The 16,306-nt window shown below is 40.1% G+C and overlaps 1 protein-coding gene across 2 annotated transcripts; it reads left to right on the forward strand.

Moving 5' to 3' along the window:
• Positions 1-47: 47 nt before the first annotated feature.
• On the forward strand, positions 48-14,924 carry ago2 (argonaute RISC catalytic component 2). Of its 2 annotated transcripts, XM_086192606.1 has the most exons (21): positions 48-282; positions 1,451-1,498; positions 1,806-1,930; positions 3,549-3,729; positions 3,856-3,976; positions 4,116-4,297; positions 4,471-4,607; positions 4,686-4,820; positions 5,056-5,143; positions 6,045-6,192; positions 6,270-6,389; positions 7,309-7,431; positions 7,535-7,668; positions 8,855-9,039; positions 9,466-9,625; positions 9,754-9,844; positions 10,091-10,285; positions 10,386-10,520; positions 11,166-11,267; positions 12,284-12,483; positions 12,918-14,924. In XM_086192606.1, exons 3-21 carry the CDS (start codon positions 1,852-1,854, stop codon positions 13,024-13,026), a joined length of 2,625 nt encoding a protein of 874 aa, XP_086048732.1. In that variant the 5' UTR covers positions 48-282; positions 1,451-1,498; positions 1,806-1,851; the 3' UTR covers positions 13,027-14,924. The 2 variants fall into 2 exon arrangements, with proteins under 2 accessions (XP_086048732.1, XP_086048733.1); XM_086192607.1 differs by lacking the exon at positions 1,806-1,930.
• The last annotated feature ends 1,382 nt before the right edge of the window (positions 14,925-16,306 follow it).

Here is a 16,306-nt window from a genome sequence, read left to right on the forward strand (position 1 = left end):
CTCTCTTGCTCTACGTGGGTCTTTTCCATGCTATCTGTTCTCTCGGCTCCGGTTTTGTGTGTTGGGGGGATGGGGCCGCGCTGAGGATGAGAGACTCCAAATATTTACCACTTGGCTAACTAAATATATGTATTTCTGAACTGGACTTCCTTCGCTTTTGAAAGTATAAATATTTTTCGACCACGTATGAGTTTCGGTGGAATTTGGCGGACATAAAGTGGAGTATTTGTACGTCCACAACACACGTTTAAAAAGTCGACAAAATGTATTCCTCTGCTGGAGGTAAGTGTTGAAGCTAGCATTAGCGTCGGCTAAGTGATGCCGCTAGCAAAAAATGGACACACTAGTTGAGACATTTTGCGTCTACATTACAGAAAAACATGTGTTTAAAAAGACTTGGCTGTTTGTATTATCGTGTTACTTCTCACAAACTTAAAAATGTGACTGAGAACACGTCTCTCAATCTTATCTCGAGGCATTACTAAAAGGCAAGCTTAGCTAACTTAGCGTGCAACAACAAGCTGCTGTTAGCCAAGTTAGCTTCAAGCGTACCTCGGTCCCCAAACTTATGCGTACGTTAATGAGCTTTCCGACGAGATTTTTGGACCCAAGATTGAGTTTTCTTTTAATTTCAGAATATACTATCATCGAATACCACATTTTTCAGTTTTTTGTTTCGACATTGTGCCTCGCAGTTAAACTAAGGAGAGAGTTGGAGCAATACATAGCGGCCGACCATGCTATCTAATCTCATCCCCAATCTTAGCTATGTTTAGCTGCCGCTGCTCAATTTAAATGAGGAAATCGAGCATTTGTTTTACTTCGTTACAAATATCTATAATTTCTCTACCATTGTAGCTCAGTCTTTGATATTCATCATATGTGGGGGAAAATTATACAGATGAAGTGTGCGTTTTTGTCACAGTTGAATTGTTAAAATTTTCACCCATTTGATTGAAGTAGTCGCATTTGCTCCGTTTCTGTGTTACTATCTGGTAATACGGTGCCGGGTATGACTTAAATTGATACTGATGCTTTGCATTTCTTTTGTTTACTCTCAGTATATTTATATGTGTGAGTACCATTTACATCTATAAAGATTTTACTTAAAGCAGAAGCCTATGTCTAGGTGATTGGGTGGCTCCAGCTCAGTAAGATTGCCAGCTTGCTCGGTGCCTCCTGTGTGCACATTGATAAGAGATTTGAGAAGGTTGTCCCTGATTATGGACATGGCTTTGCACAAGAGATAAGTGTACAGAACACTCTCTTAAATAAAGGTGTTTCCAATAGAAGTGTAAAACAGATAGAACACATGTTATAATTTCGAAGTGGTTCACCTAGATATGTTACACAAGCCCAGGTTTTGAGCCCACAGTATGTTCCACTGCATATATCAGAAAAGGTGAGCATTTAAAGAACAATTGTAACATATAATTTCTGTCCTCTGTAGCTGCTGAGATGCTTGAGGGACCCCGTTCTTCAGGGTCTGCAAGCTCTGGTAAGTTAGGTTTTGTTTTGTTTTTTCCTTCTCCATATTTGGGTTTCACCCCTTTTAGTGTTGCCAGTGTTAGTCTGTTTTATGCAGCAACATTTGCAATTTAACCCCCTAGACAGCCAACATCCCCAAAGTGCACCTCATTTAGAGCTCTGAATCGCGGTGCTCTTTCACACGCGAAAGGCCATTCTGTATTCCCCACCATATATTACTTGGCTTTATTGGTGGTGTTCTGTTTGAATGAGCTGAGCTAGAGCACAAATGTGAGACCCAGAATGAAACAAAGTGTTGGCTCTATTTTTCTCTTCAGTCTGATGTTGCAGAGCTGTTTGTAAGGTTCAACAAGTCCTCAAATCATGGAGTCATCGTGCATCTTGTTCTGGGTACCAAAAAAGAACAGTATCTCAAATAGCCTCAATAGGCACTTCTCATTCGGTGGGTCAGAATCTATTGTTTTTCATTGGTCAGCCTTCCATCCAAGTGTTATATACAGTTCAAACGAATATTCAAAAATTTGATTTGAAAATCCATCTTGTTGTGTGTCTCTGTCCACTACTGTTACAGGAATAGACGTTTGTCCATTGAGATAAGTAGTAGGTGGTGCACTACTTCTCTGGTCTACCACTGCAGAAGAAGATTGTTCAGTGAGATGACGCAATTAAAAGAGCACCAGTCAACCCTCAAACAACATCGATACAAACAATGGAAAATAATACAGTACAGTAGAATGGATATAAAACTTACTGACATACAATGGAAATGGAGAGTTTTGAACTATTAATATTACAGCTATGTGCCCCTGGAAGAGTGCTGGAAACAGCCCTGACTATCATGTGATTGAAGAATGTCATAATTTATCCGTTCAGTCTAATTTCAGTGTATTTACGTACATTTATCTTGTATTCTTACACATAACCTTTTTAGAGATTTTTTTTTAAAATTTCTGTGTTTCCTCAAAGGTGTTTTTTAAGCACAAATTGAAGAGATGTACAGAAATGCACCTAACGGCTTACAGTTTTAATTACTGTTTGAATTGCAGCTGCCTCATTGGAACTAGCAATAAATCTCACTGATGTCTTCAAAAAAATATGGGCCTCTGATATATTCTGATTTTATAGCTCAAGCAGATAAATTATCTGTATCCAAGTCAAAAGAGAAGGGACACATTGGCTGAACTTCAGATCAATCTGGTAACCCGCCTGTTATAATCTGATAGATTTGCCTTGACACAGTCCCTTAGTAGATGCCTTCTTTAAGCTCCAACTCCATACTCACATCTCAAGTCTCTAATCAGACTATAAACTACAACTAGCAAACAGAAAAGGAAGTCTTGTCACTGGCAATACTCTGAAGCTCTGAAACTTAGGCCAAATGCACAGAGATAGTAAATGTCATACACTATGTATTTATTGTTAAATATTAGGTGAGAATATATGTAAAGAAGGGAGTTAGTTGAGTAGCAAAATATTTTGTTTTGACTCGCTTGCAAAGCAGACAGTGTTAATGTAGCAAGTGAAAGTGCGATTTGATTCCATGTGCAGCTTATGTCTCGATGCCGATTTATCCGGGAGCAGTTAAATAAAAATATAGAAATGGCAGTTCAGCAGGTGGACTCCAAAGTGTGTTCTTATTAACATCTCAGTTGAAAATAGAACTTGCTGTTGACATGAGAGTTAAACGTTGGCTGAGCACCTTACAGAATTCTTTGGACCTCACCCATCAAGTAGCTATAGATTCCAGGGAAGTTTGGAGTTACATTTGCCTATATAAAAACAATTGTAGGTCATGATATCCACAGATCATGCACCAAGTAGGTCACATCTTGAGTTATTCTGGTATTAATAGATTTTTGGTTTAAATAAGACACACAACTGAATTTTATTTTAGTGACACTGAACAATCACTAATATCTAGATGTAAGGTTTTCTGGTGCTGTGAAACTTCCATAATGTTTTTCAACCCAGGAGCTTTGCTTTATTTTCCATCATAATCAGAAAAACAAAAGTTCCTGTTTAATATGACTAAGACAGCATTTCCTTGTCTCCTGGTTTAGACCCGCCATCTTCCCCAGTGCCAGAATATGTGTTCAAGCCACCGTCACGGCCAGACTTTGGCACCATGGGCAGGACAATCAAGCTACAGGCCAACTTCTTTGAGATGGAAATACCCAAACTGGAGGTCTACCATTATGACATCGACATCAAGCCTGAGAAATGTCCCAGGAGGGTCAATCGGTATGTATAAGTGGTACTTCACTCCCAGCCTCTGGCTTGTGGTGGATAAGTGTCTCTTTGTCTATCGTGATAGTGTGAAGCCCTAACTGCAGTGTGGGAATTAATCTTTTTGATTTTTCCTCTCAGTGAAATTGTGGAGCACATGGTCCAGCACTTTAAAACGCAGATCTTTGGTGATCGAAAGCCAGTGTATGATGGGAGGAAGAACCTTTACACGGCCATGCCCTTGCCTATAGGCAGAGACAAAGTATGTGTTTTATTTCACAACCTTTAACAGGGAAATATTTGACAGAAATACCAATAAAGTTTGCTGAAATGGTACTGGGAATGAAAACATCGCACAATTTACTCTGGCATTTCCTTCTTTGCTCTTCAATTGTCCTCAGGTGGAGCTTGAAGTGACCATACCCGGTGAAGGCAAGGACCGCAGCTTCAAAGTAGCCATCAAGTGGGTGTCCTGCGTTAGTCTGCAGGCTCTTCATGAGGCACTGTCAGGACGGCTCCCCAGCGTCCCCTTTGAGACCATCCAAGCCTTGGATGTAGTCATGAGACATTTGCCCTCTATGAGGTACTTCTTTATCATGAGCATTTATTCATATCTGGATGATGGGATAGTTTTTATATACTATCTTGGTATGTTTTTTCCATCTGCGGTGATGCCTGATACTTCCTGCTATTGAAGGCATGAACGGTTCACTCTCTTGCTCAGAACATATTCGATGTGATGATTGACTGTTCCAGGTATACTCCAGTGGGCCGCTCTTTCTTCACTCCTTCAGAAGGATGTTCGAACCCCCTGGGAGGTGGTAGAGAGGTGTGGTTTGGCTTCCACCAGTCTGTCAGGCCTTCCCTTTGGAAAATGATGCTCAACATTGATGGTAATTATTGTGTTTATTGTGTAATTTGCTTGTATTTATTTATTTTTCGATTTTCAATGTAAACTTTTTGCTTTGCAGTTTCTGCCACTGCGTTCTACAAAGCCCAGCCTGTAATTGAGTTCATGTGTGAGGTCTTGGATTTCAAAAGCATTGAAGAACAACAGAAGCCCTTAACAGACTCTCAAAGAGTGAAATTTACCAAGGAAATCAAAGGTACATTTTTAATTTGACATTTATTTTCAAGGGAGTGAGGTTTTGAGAATAATTATGGGGATCTTAGACCTCCCTCAGTCTGTTTTTAAGTTCACATGATTTTGAATTCACTTCCATTTTAAACTTAAATAATTCAGAGAGATATTTTGTATTGCAGGTATTAAGTATTTATTTTTGACTTCTTTTGAAAGAGATTTGAGAATTCTTACTACCCTTAATGTGATTATTCATCCAGGCCTGAAGGTGGAGATCACTCATTGTGGGCAGATGAAGAGGAAGTACCGAGTGTGCAACGTGACCAGAAGACCAGCCAGCCACCAAACGTAAGACTGCTCCTTTAGCTCTCTTTGTGACATCAGAACCAGTACACCTGGCAAAAAGTTAGATTCTAACGTGATGTCCAACAACAGGGTGTGCTGCTTCGTAAATTATGAAATGCATGTAACTCAATCTATGAGACAGGAGGCAGGCTACACTCTTGGTTGTATATTGGTTGGCTGATTTTGGGGAGGGGGGGCTGATATTGGTAGACATATCAGCGCACATGTTGACAGATGTGTGCTGATATGAAAACAATTTAGAAAAGAACATTCAGCAGTATGAAGCATGTACTTGGGCCATTTTACATAAATAGTACTTCTACTTTTCTTAACTCAAGCATATTTTGCTGACAGTGGTTTTGTAAAGAGAGAATGTCTCAGAGCAGCGCACATGGATCAACTTCAACACAGTTGTATTAAAGTGCATGTTCTGCTTCAGAGCATAAATAGAAGCTGCAATAGCAGGATTTAAATAACCTCCCATTGCCAGAGAAGCACTGTACATAGACTTTCATCTAAGCTAACAGGTGGACGTGTGTGAATTCCTTGTGGTTGAATTTGAACTCTTGCATACCTGAATTGTCTTGCCCCCAAAAACCCAGTTTCAGTCACTCTCTTCTCTGAATAATCCTTCACAAAGATTTGTTTTACCAAGAGGATGATGTTTGTATTCATCTAACTCATTTTGATGATGCTTTTTGATATTAAAAGTTGTGACAGATTGGTGTGAACTGTTCCAGTTGTTGTTTATCAGCAGATGTGACTTATTGATCAGAGTTAGAAAAGTATGCGTATAGAATATAATTGTCAGGTGGGTTACAAATAGATAATGAAAAACTGCATCTGGACAAGGAAGGGAGCAGTTATGATTCTTTCCCTTGATGTTCTGGTATGTTTCCTTCAGGTTCCCCCTGCAGCAGGAGAACGGCCAAACTATTGAATGCACCGTAGCACAGTACTTCAAAGACAAGTACAAGCTCATGCTGCGGTACCCCCACCTACCATGTCTACAAGTAGGGCAGGAGCAGAAGCACACCTACCTACCCCTAGAGGCAAGCAGTCATCACCCTCATCTGCTTGTATATGTTTTAGACCAGTGAACTGTTTTAACATTGTTTTGGTTTCCCAGGTGTGTAACATAGTGGCAGGACAGCGCTGCATCAAAAAATTGACCGACAATCAGACCTCCACCATGATCCGTGCCACGGCCCGATCAGCACCAGACCGCCAGGATGAGATAAGTAAACTGGTGAGTTCCACATGAAATATATATCTACCTAATATAGCATAGCAGTAGTGGGACAATTCACCTCATGACTTTGATATGAGCCAACAGATATTCTCACCCACAAGTTGTATTTGTTGACTGCCGCATCACTTTCACGCAGTTGGCAGATACTTTTCTGCAATGAGAATCAGAGAGAAATTGTAATGCGGCTGGAGAAACTTGAATGCTAGATGTTTTGGTTTAAGCATTAACCAGTTTTTAGAGAGCGCCTGGCCTATTTTTGGTGTATTTTCAGAAAACTCTTTCAGTGAAAATGAGATAAGAAAAAGGTTATGACAGAGCTGCCAAGCTTTTCAGTTTGACAACTGAATACTTGGGCAGTTGTGTTTGCTGTACTGCAGTTGTCAGTGGCTGGTCTTTTCAGATCAGTCACCAACATACCAAAGTAACCATCCAAGAATTTTACTTTGAAGTAATAGGCAAAATAAAAATGGTGATGTTTATTGATTTTTTTAATGTATTTTTTTCATGCCTGAGTGTTGTTGAGAAAGATGTTATATTTTGGGGTTTTCCATCTATTTCTCTGTCCAACCAAGAGAGTAAAGTAATGATACCATTTATTTATTATGTAACAAGATTGTACACAGTAATCACATCATGAATTTTCACAAAATCTTTCCTACCTCTGTGTTCTACAAAAACAGTTTTCTGTTCAGTATTCAATAAGATCCCTGCTCAAGTGTGCACTTCTTACTTTAACTTGGCAGAGGCATACATTTTGTCACAGTTTCTAAATGCATATGGCAGAACTGCGTACAAGTTAAATCTGCACACCCTTAAACCTCTTCGACTCTTGGTCAACAGGTTGTTCACTGAGTGTGTTAGTAGAACAGAAGCACCTGAGTCTGTCTCTTTTTTTCCCACTAATGCATCATCTCAGATGAGAAGTGCCAACTTCAACACTGACCCTTACGTTCGTGAATTTGGAGTGATGGTGAGGGATGAGATGACAGAAGTGAATGGCCGCGTTCTACAAGCACCTTCCATTCTTTATGGAGGCAGGGTATGTTGACGACCAGTTTGGTTGAAGTGGCGTAAATGTACTTGCGTGTTTCTGCAGCACAATGTCTGTTACACCTTTGTCTTGCTTTTATCCTTATTTCCAGAACAAAGCAATAGCTACACCAATCCAAGGAGTCTGGGACATGAGGAACAAGCAGTTCCACACTGGCATTGAGATCAAAGTATGGGCCATCGCATGTTTTGCACCACAGAGACAGTGCACTGAACTCCTGCTCAAGTGAGTGACATACACCGAAGCACATGCTGCACACATATTTCATGTAATTGTGGTTGCCAGCCGATAATTAAGTGGCTGTCACTTCAAGTAAACAAGCTGAAGTATGGAAGTGGGAAGTGGCTTGTGCACAACCGCATTTGAAATTGGGTCACCTTAAAAGTGTGAACTTGGAATTTTGCAGTGAGAAACAACAACAGCAGAATCTTTTCTCATTACCTTTGACACAACAAAAAAATGAATGTTAAACTGCTATGGGTCATGTCGCGGTAAGGTTTATCCAGTCAGGAATATTGCACTACTGTTACCCCTCACTGTTTGTTTAAATTAGTCTTGCAATACCAGACATCTCTGCCAACTGAAGTCTGGGGATTCCTGAATGCCAGCAGCTTGGACAACGGGTAGAACTGTTACTGCCACTAACAAACTCACAGCCCTTACATTTTCTAATGACATGGCTTACTGGTACTCGTGCTCACCTCAAATTTTCTTTCCTCATAAAAAATGGGTAAGGAGAGCCCATCATTTTTATACGGTGTAAGCTTTATAAAACGGCATAGGTAAAATGTTAGATGAATTCAGTTACACTGGCTGTTTTCCGGAGTTCATCTCGAGGAAACTAAATGCTTCTAATATTTGAAGAATTGTCTAAGAGTACCAAGTGAGTATTGAATATTATTTCTGCTGTAAGTGCCCATCCCTGGTTTGTTTTTAGTTTGAACTGATTTAATATGTTTTGCCGCAAACATAAGAAACAATCCTACAATGCTTGTGTGGCTGGTATGATGGTGTTTACTGGTACACAACTGCTGTCACAGAAGTGCCCACAGACTATGGATTTGTTGTGCAAGGCAGGGTTTTGCACTTGTAGCATCAAAACCTTAGACATGTCATCAATATAAAGACTGAATAAGGGGACAGAATGTGTAGCTGTTAAACCAACAGCAGAGGGAGTCATACCAGGAGTGGACATAGGCATAAATAATGTTGAAACAGTTCACTCTAGACACTTGAATTTACACGTCATGGCTCTGTAGAATGAAAGATTGCTGTATAAATTCACTCACTGAGGCAGTATTAAGTGTGTGTGTGTGGGGGGGGGTGTCATTTGCAGTGGTATTGCATTGTAGACATGGCAACAATGTCTATATGCATTGATCTGTGAATAAACCAGTTCTCACCCTTTCAGGGCATTCACAGATCAGCTCAGGAAGATCTCCCGGGATGCAGGGATGCCCATCCAAGGGCAGCCTTGCTTCTGTAAGTACGCTCAAGGCGCCGACAGTGTGGAGCCGATGTTCAGACACCTCAAGTACACATACCAGGGCCTCCAGCTGGTTGTGGTCATACTACCAGGGAAGACGCCTGTCTACGGTAAGGGACTTTAGAAATGAGATACAATTTTTCTCTCTAAATAAAGATCTTACTGATGAAAATGCTGTGCTTCGGTAAGGTTAATGCTCCTTGTTAGTTTGGAAACTGTTTTTGATGTTTGTGTAAAACTAACATTCCACAAATTAATCCTGTCCCTTTATCACTGAGGATTGGTGTTTCTGGAGAGTGTTCACTGATACTTATAAAGTTCTGGCAGTGGCTCTGAAGTATCTGCCAACGCCTGCTGCTTGAGTGCTTGCTGAACAAGTTCTGCTGCTTCTATTTTTGCACTAGGAAAGGAACTAAGCACCAAATCAGTTGATTTTCTGAGTCTCACCATTTAAACATTCATGGTCCCAAATTCAAAGAGAGAATATTGTGCGATTATGTCTCATTAATATCTTCTAATTGTTTGGATTCATGTAGCTGAGGTGAAACGTGTAGGGGACACCGTTCTTGGCATGGCCACACAGTGCGTGCAGGTGAAGAATGTTCAGAAGACAACACCTCAGACCCTCTCCAACCTCTGCCTGAAGATCAATGTCAAACTAGGTGGCGTCAACAACATCCTCCTCCCACAGGGCAGGTTTGTGAAAGGATTACTATCCCCTACATTTAAAGTCTCTATGTTTGAGAATTAACGTTTTTCAGATTATAATAAGTTTTTGTTGTTGTTGTTGTTTTCAATGTCTGCACTTGTTTGTTTTTTCCCAGGCCTTTGGTATTTCAGCAGCCGGTGATCTTCCTTGGTGCAGATGTGACTCATCCTCCTGCAGGAGATGGAAAGAAACCTTCTATTGCTGCTGTAAGAAACTTCATACTGCATTGAGTCATGCAGAAGCCACTTCCCTTTGGAATGTATTATCTATCATGTTTAACAACAAAAGGCAACAAAAATAGAGCTTTATCCGCCTACTTTTAGTTTTACAGAACTTCACACATTCTACACGTCCTTGTAGAAACCCATAGAAACCATATCGACCCCAGCAATGGTGAAGCACTTTACCATTCACTTAATAACACTGTGTATCACTGTGCTTTTCCTTTTTAGGTTGTTGGTAGTATGGATGCCCATCCCAGCCGATACTGTGCCACAGTCCGGGTGCAGCAGCACCGCCAGGACATCATCCAGGACCTGGCCACCATGGTGAGAGAGCTCCTCATCCAGTTCTACAAGTCCACCAGATTCAAGCCAACACGAATCATCTACTACCGTGATGGCATCTCTGAGGGCCAATTCAACCAGGTGATTCCCACATCTGGGACATCGTAGCATCATTGAATATAACAGAATATCTTTCTGCTTTTCTTTTGCACCATTTAACTTCTCCTTTTGATAAATGCAGGTCCTTCAACATGAGCTCTTGGCAATCCGGGAGGCCTGCATCAAGCTAGAGAAGGACTACCAGCCCGGAATCACCTTTGTGGTTGTCCAAAAGAGACACCACACACGACTGTTCTGCATGGACAGAAACGAGAGGGTCAGTATTGTGTCTTTGGCTTACACTGTCATGACAAGTCATGTTATGACAGGGTGACAGTGAAATGATGGGCTGACTTGATTTAAAAAGTAACTACAATTAAGCACCAAATAATAAAATGAACAACAGCAAAAAAAATTAATTAACAAGGAAACCATGGCATCATCGTTCTGTTGTGTTTTGTCAAGTCAACTACCTTGTTGAAAATACATACAATTATTCATTTAAAATATTGCTGATTTCTAAAATTATAACAGCTGGACATGTATCCTGTACCGAAGTCTCTAAGTCTCTATCCTTCTAAGGCAATGTTGTGCAATTTTCATATTTGACCCTCAACCTTCTTCATTCAGCAAATTGAGAAAGCAGCCTCCAAATGTAAACTCTGCACATTCATTATACTGTATGCTGAAGCTTAGTGAAGTGAAGTAACAATACATCAAACATGTAGTTTTGGTGGTGGACTCTCATTGACAATAGCATGCACATGGACGTCAACTAAATTGTTGCTCTAGACAAGTCAAAGTAAATTCTCCTCAGGTCAAATATTTTGTGAGTCTTTGGCCTCCCATAAAATAAACTGTAGGCCTTGTAATGTAAGCTCGAAGTGCATAGTTGTCAAAAAGTTGTCTCTCATTTGTGCAGGTTGGAAAGAGTGGCAACATTCCTGCAGGCACCACCGTGGACACCAAAATCACTCACCCATCAGAATTTGACTTCTACCTTTGCAGTCACGCTGGCATACAGGTAAGAAATGAACTAGAATCGGATTTAGTTGAATCAATGATCCAAGGCTGTCATCAATGTGGCTGTAGAGAAAGATGCATCAAAAAGTTGTACATAGCTTTGCTGATACCAATGGTAACATGAGGGACTTTGGTGCATTTTGGTCTTTTAATTTAAGAATTGGCAAATTACCACTCTGATTTTTGCATATTAATTAGAGAAGTCCTGGTTCTTGAGGAATGAAAATCTTCCACTGTGACCTCCTTCATGGTTCTTAATTACTGTGATTGCTTTTGTGTTCATATTAAAATGCTGTTGCGACCGGTTAATATTACACTGGCTTTTTTAGCAGGAGGTTTGGGTTATGTGGCAGGGCGTTTCTCTCTTCTTGGCTCTCTCCAAAGACATCCTCTTCCTCCTCTTTTTGCTTCTTTTGTACCAGCTGTACTGAGAATTCCTAGCCAGTTCACAGTATTTCATGCCTGCTCAGCTCCAGGTACATAGTGCGGGAAGAGACACTTGAAACTCAATGGAATGAAGGAGGTGCTATTTATACATGTCAGTGTGCCATCAGAATGATGTGTAGAAGAAGAGCTATGACATCTGCATAGTCAAAAGTCGGTTTTCTGTCTGTCTGATTCATGGATGCAATATACAGGAGGATCACCTTGAGAGCATTTCTGCGCATCAGGCACAAATGTTCACTTTGACTTCAATGTGAACTGATAAGAATGTTTGGGTTAAAGAGGATTGTAATCTGAAAGGCTATTTATTTGCCTCAGGTGAAGAATAGATATGCTCAATGTCAACTCAAATGTCAGTTAGGACTTAACAAAGTCATTTTATTTTCCATCCGAAGGGTGAAGGTCAAACTCTCTGACTCAGCTTTATTTTCACTGTTATTGAAAATGGGAAAAACACAGATGTGAACTGCAACTTGATGGTCTGGTGGATGTGTGCACCCATGAGGTGTGGTGATTCTCGTTCATGTTTTTTGACACAAATGCGTCACTGTCACCGATTTTCAACCTTTGCAGGGCACCAGCAGGCCGTCTCACTACCACGTACTCTGGGACGACAACCACTTCTCTTCAGATGAACTGCAGGTCCTCACGTATCAGCTCTGCCACACCTACGTGCGCTGCACCCGTTCAGTCTCCATCCCAGCACCAGCCTACTACGCCCATCTGGTGGCTTTCCGTGCTCGCTACCACTTGGTTGACAAAGAGCATGACAGGTAAGAACTCTTTGCCCTTTCTCCATCCCAGTTAATTGAATGGCTCTGTGCACACACGAAGTTTGTCTTAAACTCTTATCTCGTGTCATGAAAGCTCTAAGCATGATTACGAGTGGTGGGACAAAATGTCAAACACCTCAATTCGGAATATAGTAGGTCAATTCCCTATATACAAGTCCTGCTTTTTCTGTTTGTTTGTGTGTGTGTGTGTGTGTGTGTGTGTGTGTGTGTGTGTGTGTGTGTGTGTGTGTGTGTGTGTGTGGGTGGGGGGTTCTTATTAAGTTAGACAGATGTGCTGTATTGTAGATGAATTGTCTAGCAATATATTGATGCATTGACTATCATTTTCATGAGCTAGAGTGTTGTGATTGCATCATAAATTGCTGTTATTCCTTCCCTTCGCGTTTACTGGGTCCATTTTTGTGCTGTTTCAGTGCGGAGGGCAGTCATACCTCAGGCCAGAGCAACGGGCGAGACCACCAGGCCTTGGCCAAGGCCGTCCAAATCCACCAGGACACCCTGCGCACCATGTACTTTGCCTGAGAGCGTACAACCTCAGGTTGGCGTGGGTTTAGACCCCACTGATGGAACACACCGCCTCTCGCTGTCTCACTTTCAGCTGTAGATATAACATCAGTGGTTACACATCGTGCTCTCCCTGCCAAACACACCTGTCCGTTAACGTCTACAATTGTACTTCAGCCCCCCGACCCACCCAGACCAAGCCAGCCATTAGAGTCCTCTTTCTTGCGTTTTGAGTTGGAAGAGGTTTTTATATTCATGTTGTGCATTAGTGTATATTTGTATTTGTCGTAGGGAAATTTGTTGCAAAAAGATACAAAAAATTAGAATTTCTAAGCTATCATGATTTAGTGGGGTGGTTGATGAATTAGAAACCCCTCCCCCACCCTCTCCTGTCCTATTTAGGCTTTAGGGTCAAAGGCTGCATCAAAAGATGAGTGGGTTTTTTTTAGTTGGGTTTTTTTAATTTTTTTTCCCACCTACTAATTTGCTCCTCCTACAAACTTTATTTATCAGCCAATCAAAGCAAAGTGCACTGACCAGAATGGGTACTTCAATCAGGACTAAAGTACTTACTATATGGAGGGTTGTGTTTGATTTTCACGTAGGGCACTATGTGACAAAAGTGCCATTTTGAGACCACCTTTCTGTTGTCCTTTATTTGTAAAACTATGAATTCTTTGACCCACATCTGCGAGGGTTTCAGTATTTGTCCTTCATTGACACTGATGGCCATTTTATGCCAAATTTGGGACAACTTGCTCAAAGAACTTTGCATCAGATTTACTATCAACCCTTGAACCAACACTTAGGTTGTTCTACAGGAGGGCTTTTAGTCTTTAGACAGAGATGGAAAGAACAGCCATTTTATTCTACTCTGTTTGATTTGTTAGTCTGAACTGATGAAGTTGCACCAGTAACTCCCATGCCGATAAATAGCATCTTGGGACTGGTTCCCAACAAAGATACCTTTTTAATGTTTCTCTGAGCCGTGTTGATATTAAGACACATGATGTAGAAATCAACATAGGGAACGCAAGTCAATCTTTTATGGTTCCCTTCTCTTTTTATAGTATATTTTAATCCTTTTGTAATTAATATGCATGTAGCTGACTCATGTTTTAGACATTTAGGCATTTGTGACATATGTTTTTCTTCCGACTCCAGTTTTTAATGTGTACAGCAGCAGGATAGTGTTTCTGCAGCATCTTTGTCAGAGCAGGATATTTGTGTGGCGTTTCCATATCAAGGCATTCGGTACAGTGGGACGAAATTTTAAAATTTAACTGATTGAAATTACTTTCAAAATCTCAGATTCTAATACTTGCTCCTGGAATTAAGAGCAGTTGTCACACAAAAGTGTGGGGTTTATGCAAAAGACTTTTTCTGAATCTTTATACTATAAAATGTTGGTGATGAGGTATATTTTGAATAAGCTTTCAGTGGAGATGGTTGTAATGAGATTTCTTTTTTTAATGACTGGCCCCACATGTAGTCAAAATCAACACTGTCTATTTGTATACAGATTTTAAATGCAAAAATAATATCTTGCCTTTTAAAGACTGTTAATGGTCTCACTAATATTTCACAACTTTTCCTAACATCCCATCTAGGTTTTACTACTAAGTTGAGCTGGCGAATGTTCATAGTCTTGATCGGAGGGGAGTACTTTATATTTTCTAACTATGCATAATTTTTAACAAAGAGATTTAGCTGTGGGGTTTCTCTGTAGAATTTGGGTCATTTATTGGTAGATAATCAGGGCTCTTTTTTTTTTTTTTTTTTAAATCATGTTGCATTTAGTCATGTTTCTTAGTGCTTTTCAGCATCTTCATTCCTTTCTGAGAGGATGAAGTGTGTATACATATATATGTTTGTATATGTATGTATATACATATTCACTCATGTATATATTTATACATACAAGTGTGAATATATATATATATATATATATATATATATATATATATATATATATATATATATATATATATATATATATATATATATATATATATATATATATATATATATATATATATAGCAAAGTAGTAGATTTTATAGCTTGAAAATCGGGCCTATCCTTTGTAATACAATCTTTCTTAGCCAAACAAGATTACACACTTTTACATGATTAATATTCAGAAGAAAGCACACAAGGTGATTCTAGGTGCTAGAATTTTTCACTGTAAACCACCTTAAATCCTTACTGAGTTGGTCCGCACGGCTTCATCGTTTCGCGAGTCTCTCTCTCTCTCCCTCTCTCTCTTTTGACGGCCTAGCTGTTTTTACTTGTAAAGCAAATCCGACTGACTGTGTTTGTGGGGCATTTTGAAAAATCACGTACTTGATATTTACTGTTATGATGTCAATGTTGTTCTTATCGGTGCTGGTCTCACAACATGTAAATTTGGATGCACTTTTGATAGCAGAACTTTAGCTATGAGTTCTAATAGACGTGTGTTCCTCGGTCGTAACAGGAGACTCGGCCATATCGTGTGACACTGGTGTAATTGCATGGAAATGGCCGTGTGTTCTACCTCTTGTTACCTGTTAAATTGTTATGGTAACATCACACTGTGGGCCATTTCTGTATAATTACCCCCGCTATCTATCTAATTGGCATTGTTTGAGTCTTGCATTGACAGATGACAAACACGCTTTCTCATTATACTTACTTGTCATAATTGTACTCAAAACTGATCATGTTAAGAGAAAATTTGCTTTTATTTCTTTAAGGGGTGTTGAGCTGCACGACCAAATTCTTGAAGTGTGTCTGTAGGTGCGCGCGCACACACACACACACACACACACACTCTCTCTCTCACAGCTATTCTATAATTCTGTGCACCAAAACAAAAGTCTCTTTTGACATCTTGATTTTTGTATCTGAGTATTTATAACCACAAATGCATATCCATAATTTGAACTAATTGTAAAAGAACTCCATTTTTGAGGTAAGTACAGAGAGAACAACTCTTTCAGCCTGGAAAATATCAATCTGGTAGTGAAGCTTATAGGAATAGAATTAAAATAGCAAGGCCTTGACCTTGAAATGTTTGTTCCTGTATTTGATCATGTGTTTAAATCTGTCAAGTGTGACTGGATCAGACCCAGCAACTGGTGCTGGTGGTGATGCTGGGTGAAGCTTGTTGGCTTGGAAACGTGCTCGTTCTTGGTGGAACCGCAGTAAATCTGCATCTGCCACCTCCTCGGTGGAGCTCTGAGTTAGTCTCTTTAGGGATGCCTTGGTGTGAACTATTTAGCTTAGAAGTGTGTCATAATGTTGCCATGTCTGAGA

Source organism: Aulostomus chinensis, chromosome 22 (genome assembly GCF_037954235.1).
Source record: "Aulostomus chinensis isolate RoL2024-O1b breed Wild chromosome 22, RoL_Achi_v1.0, whole genome shotgun sequence".
Taxonomy (NCBI): domain Eukaryota; kingdom Metazoa; phylum Chordata; class Actinopteri; order Syngnathiformes; family Aulostomidae; genus Aulostomus; species Aulostomus chinensis.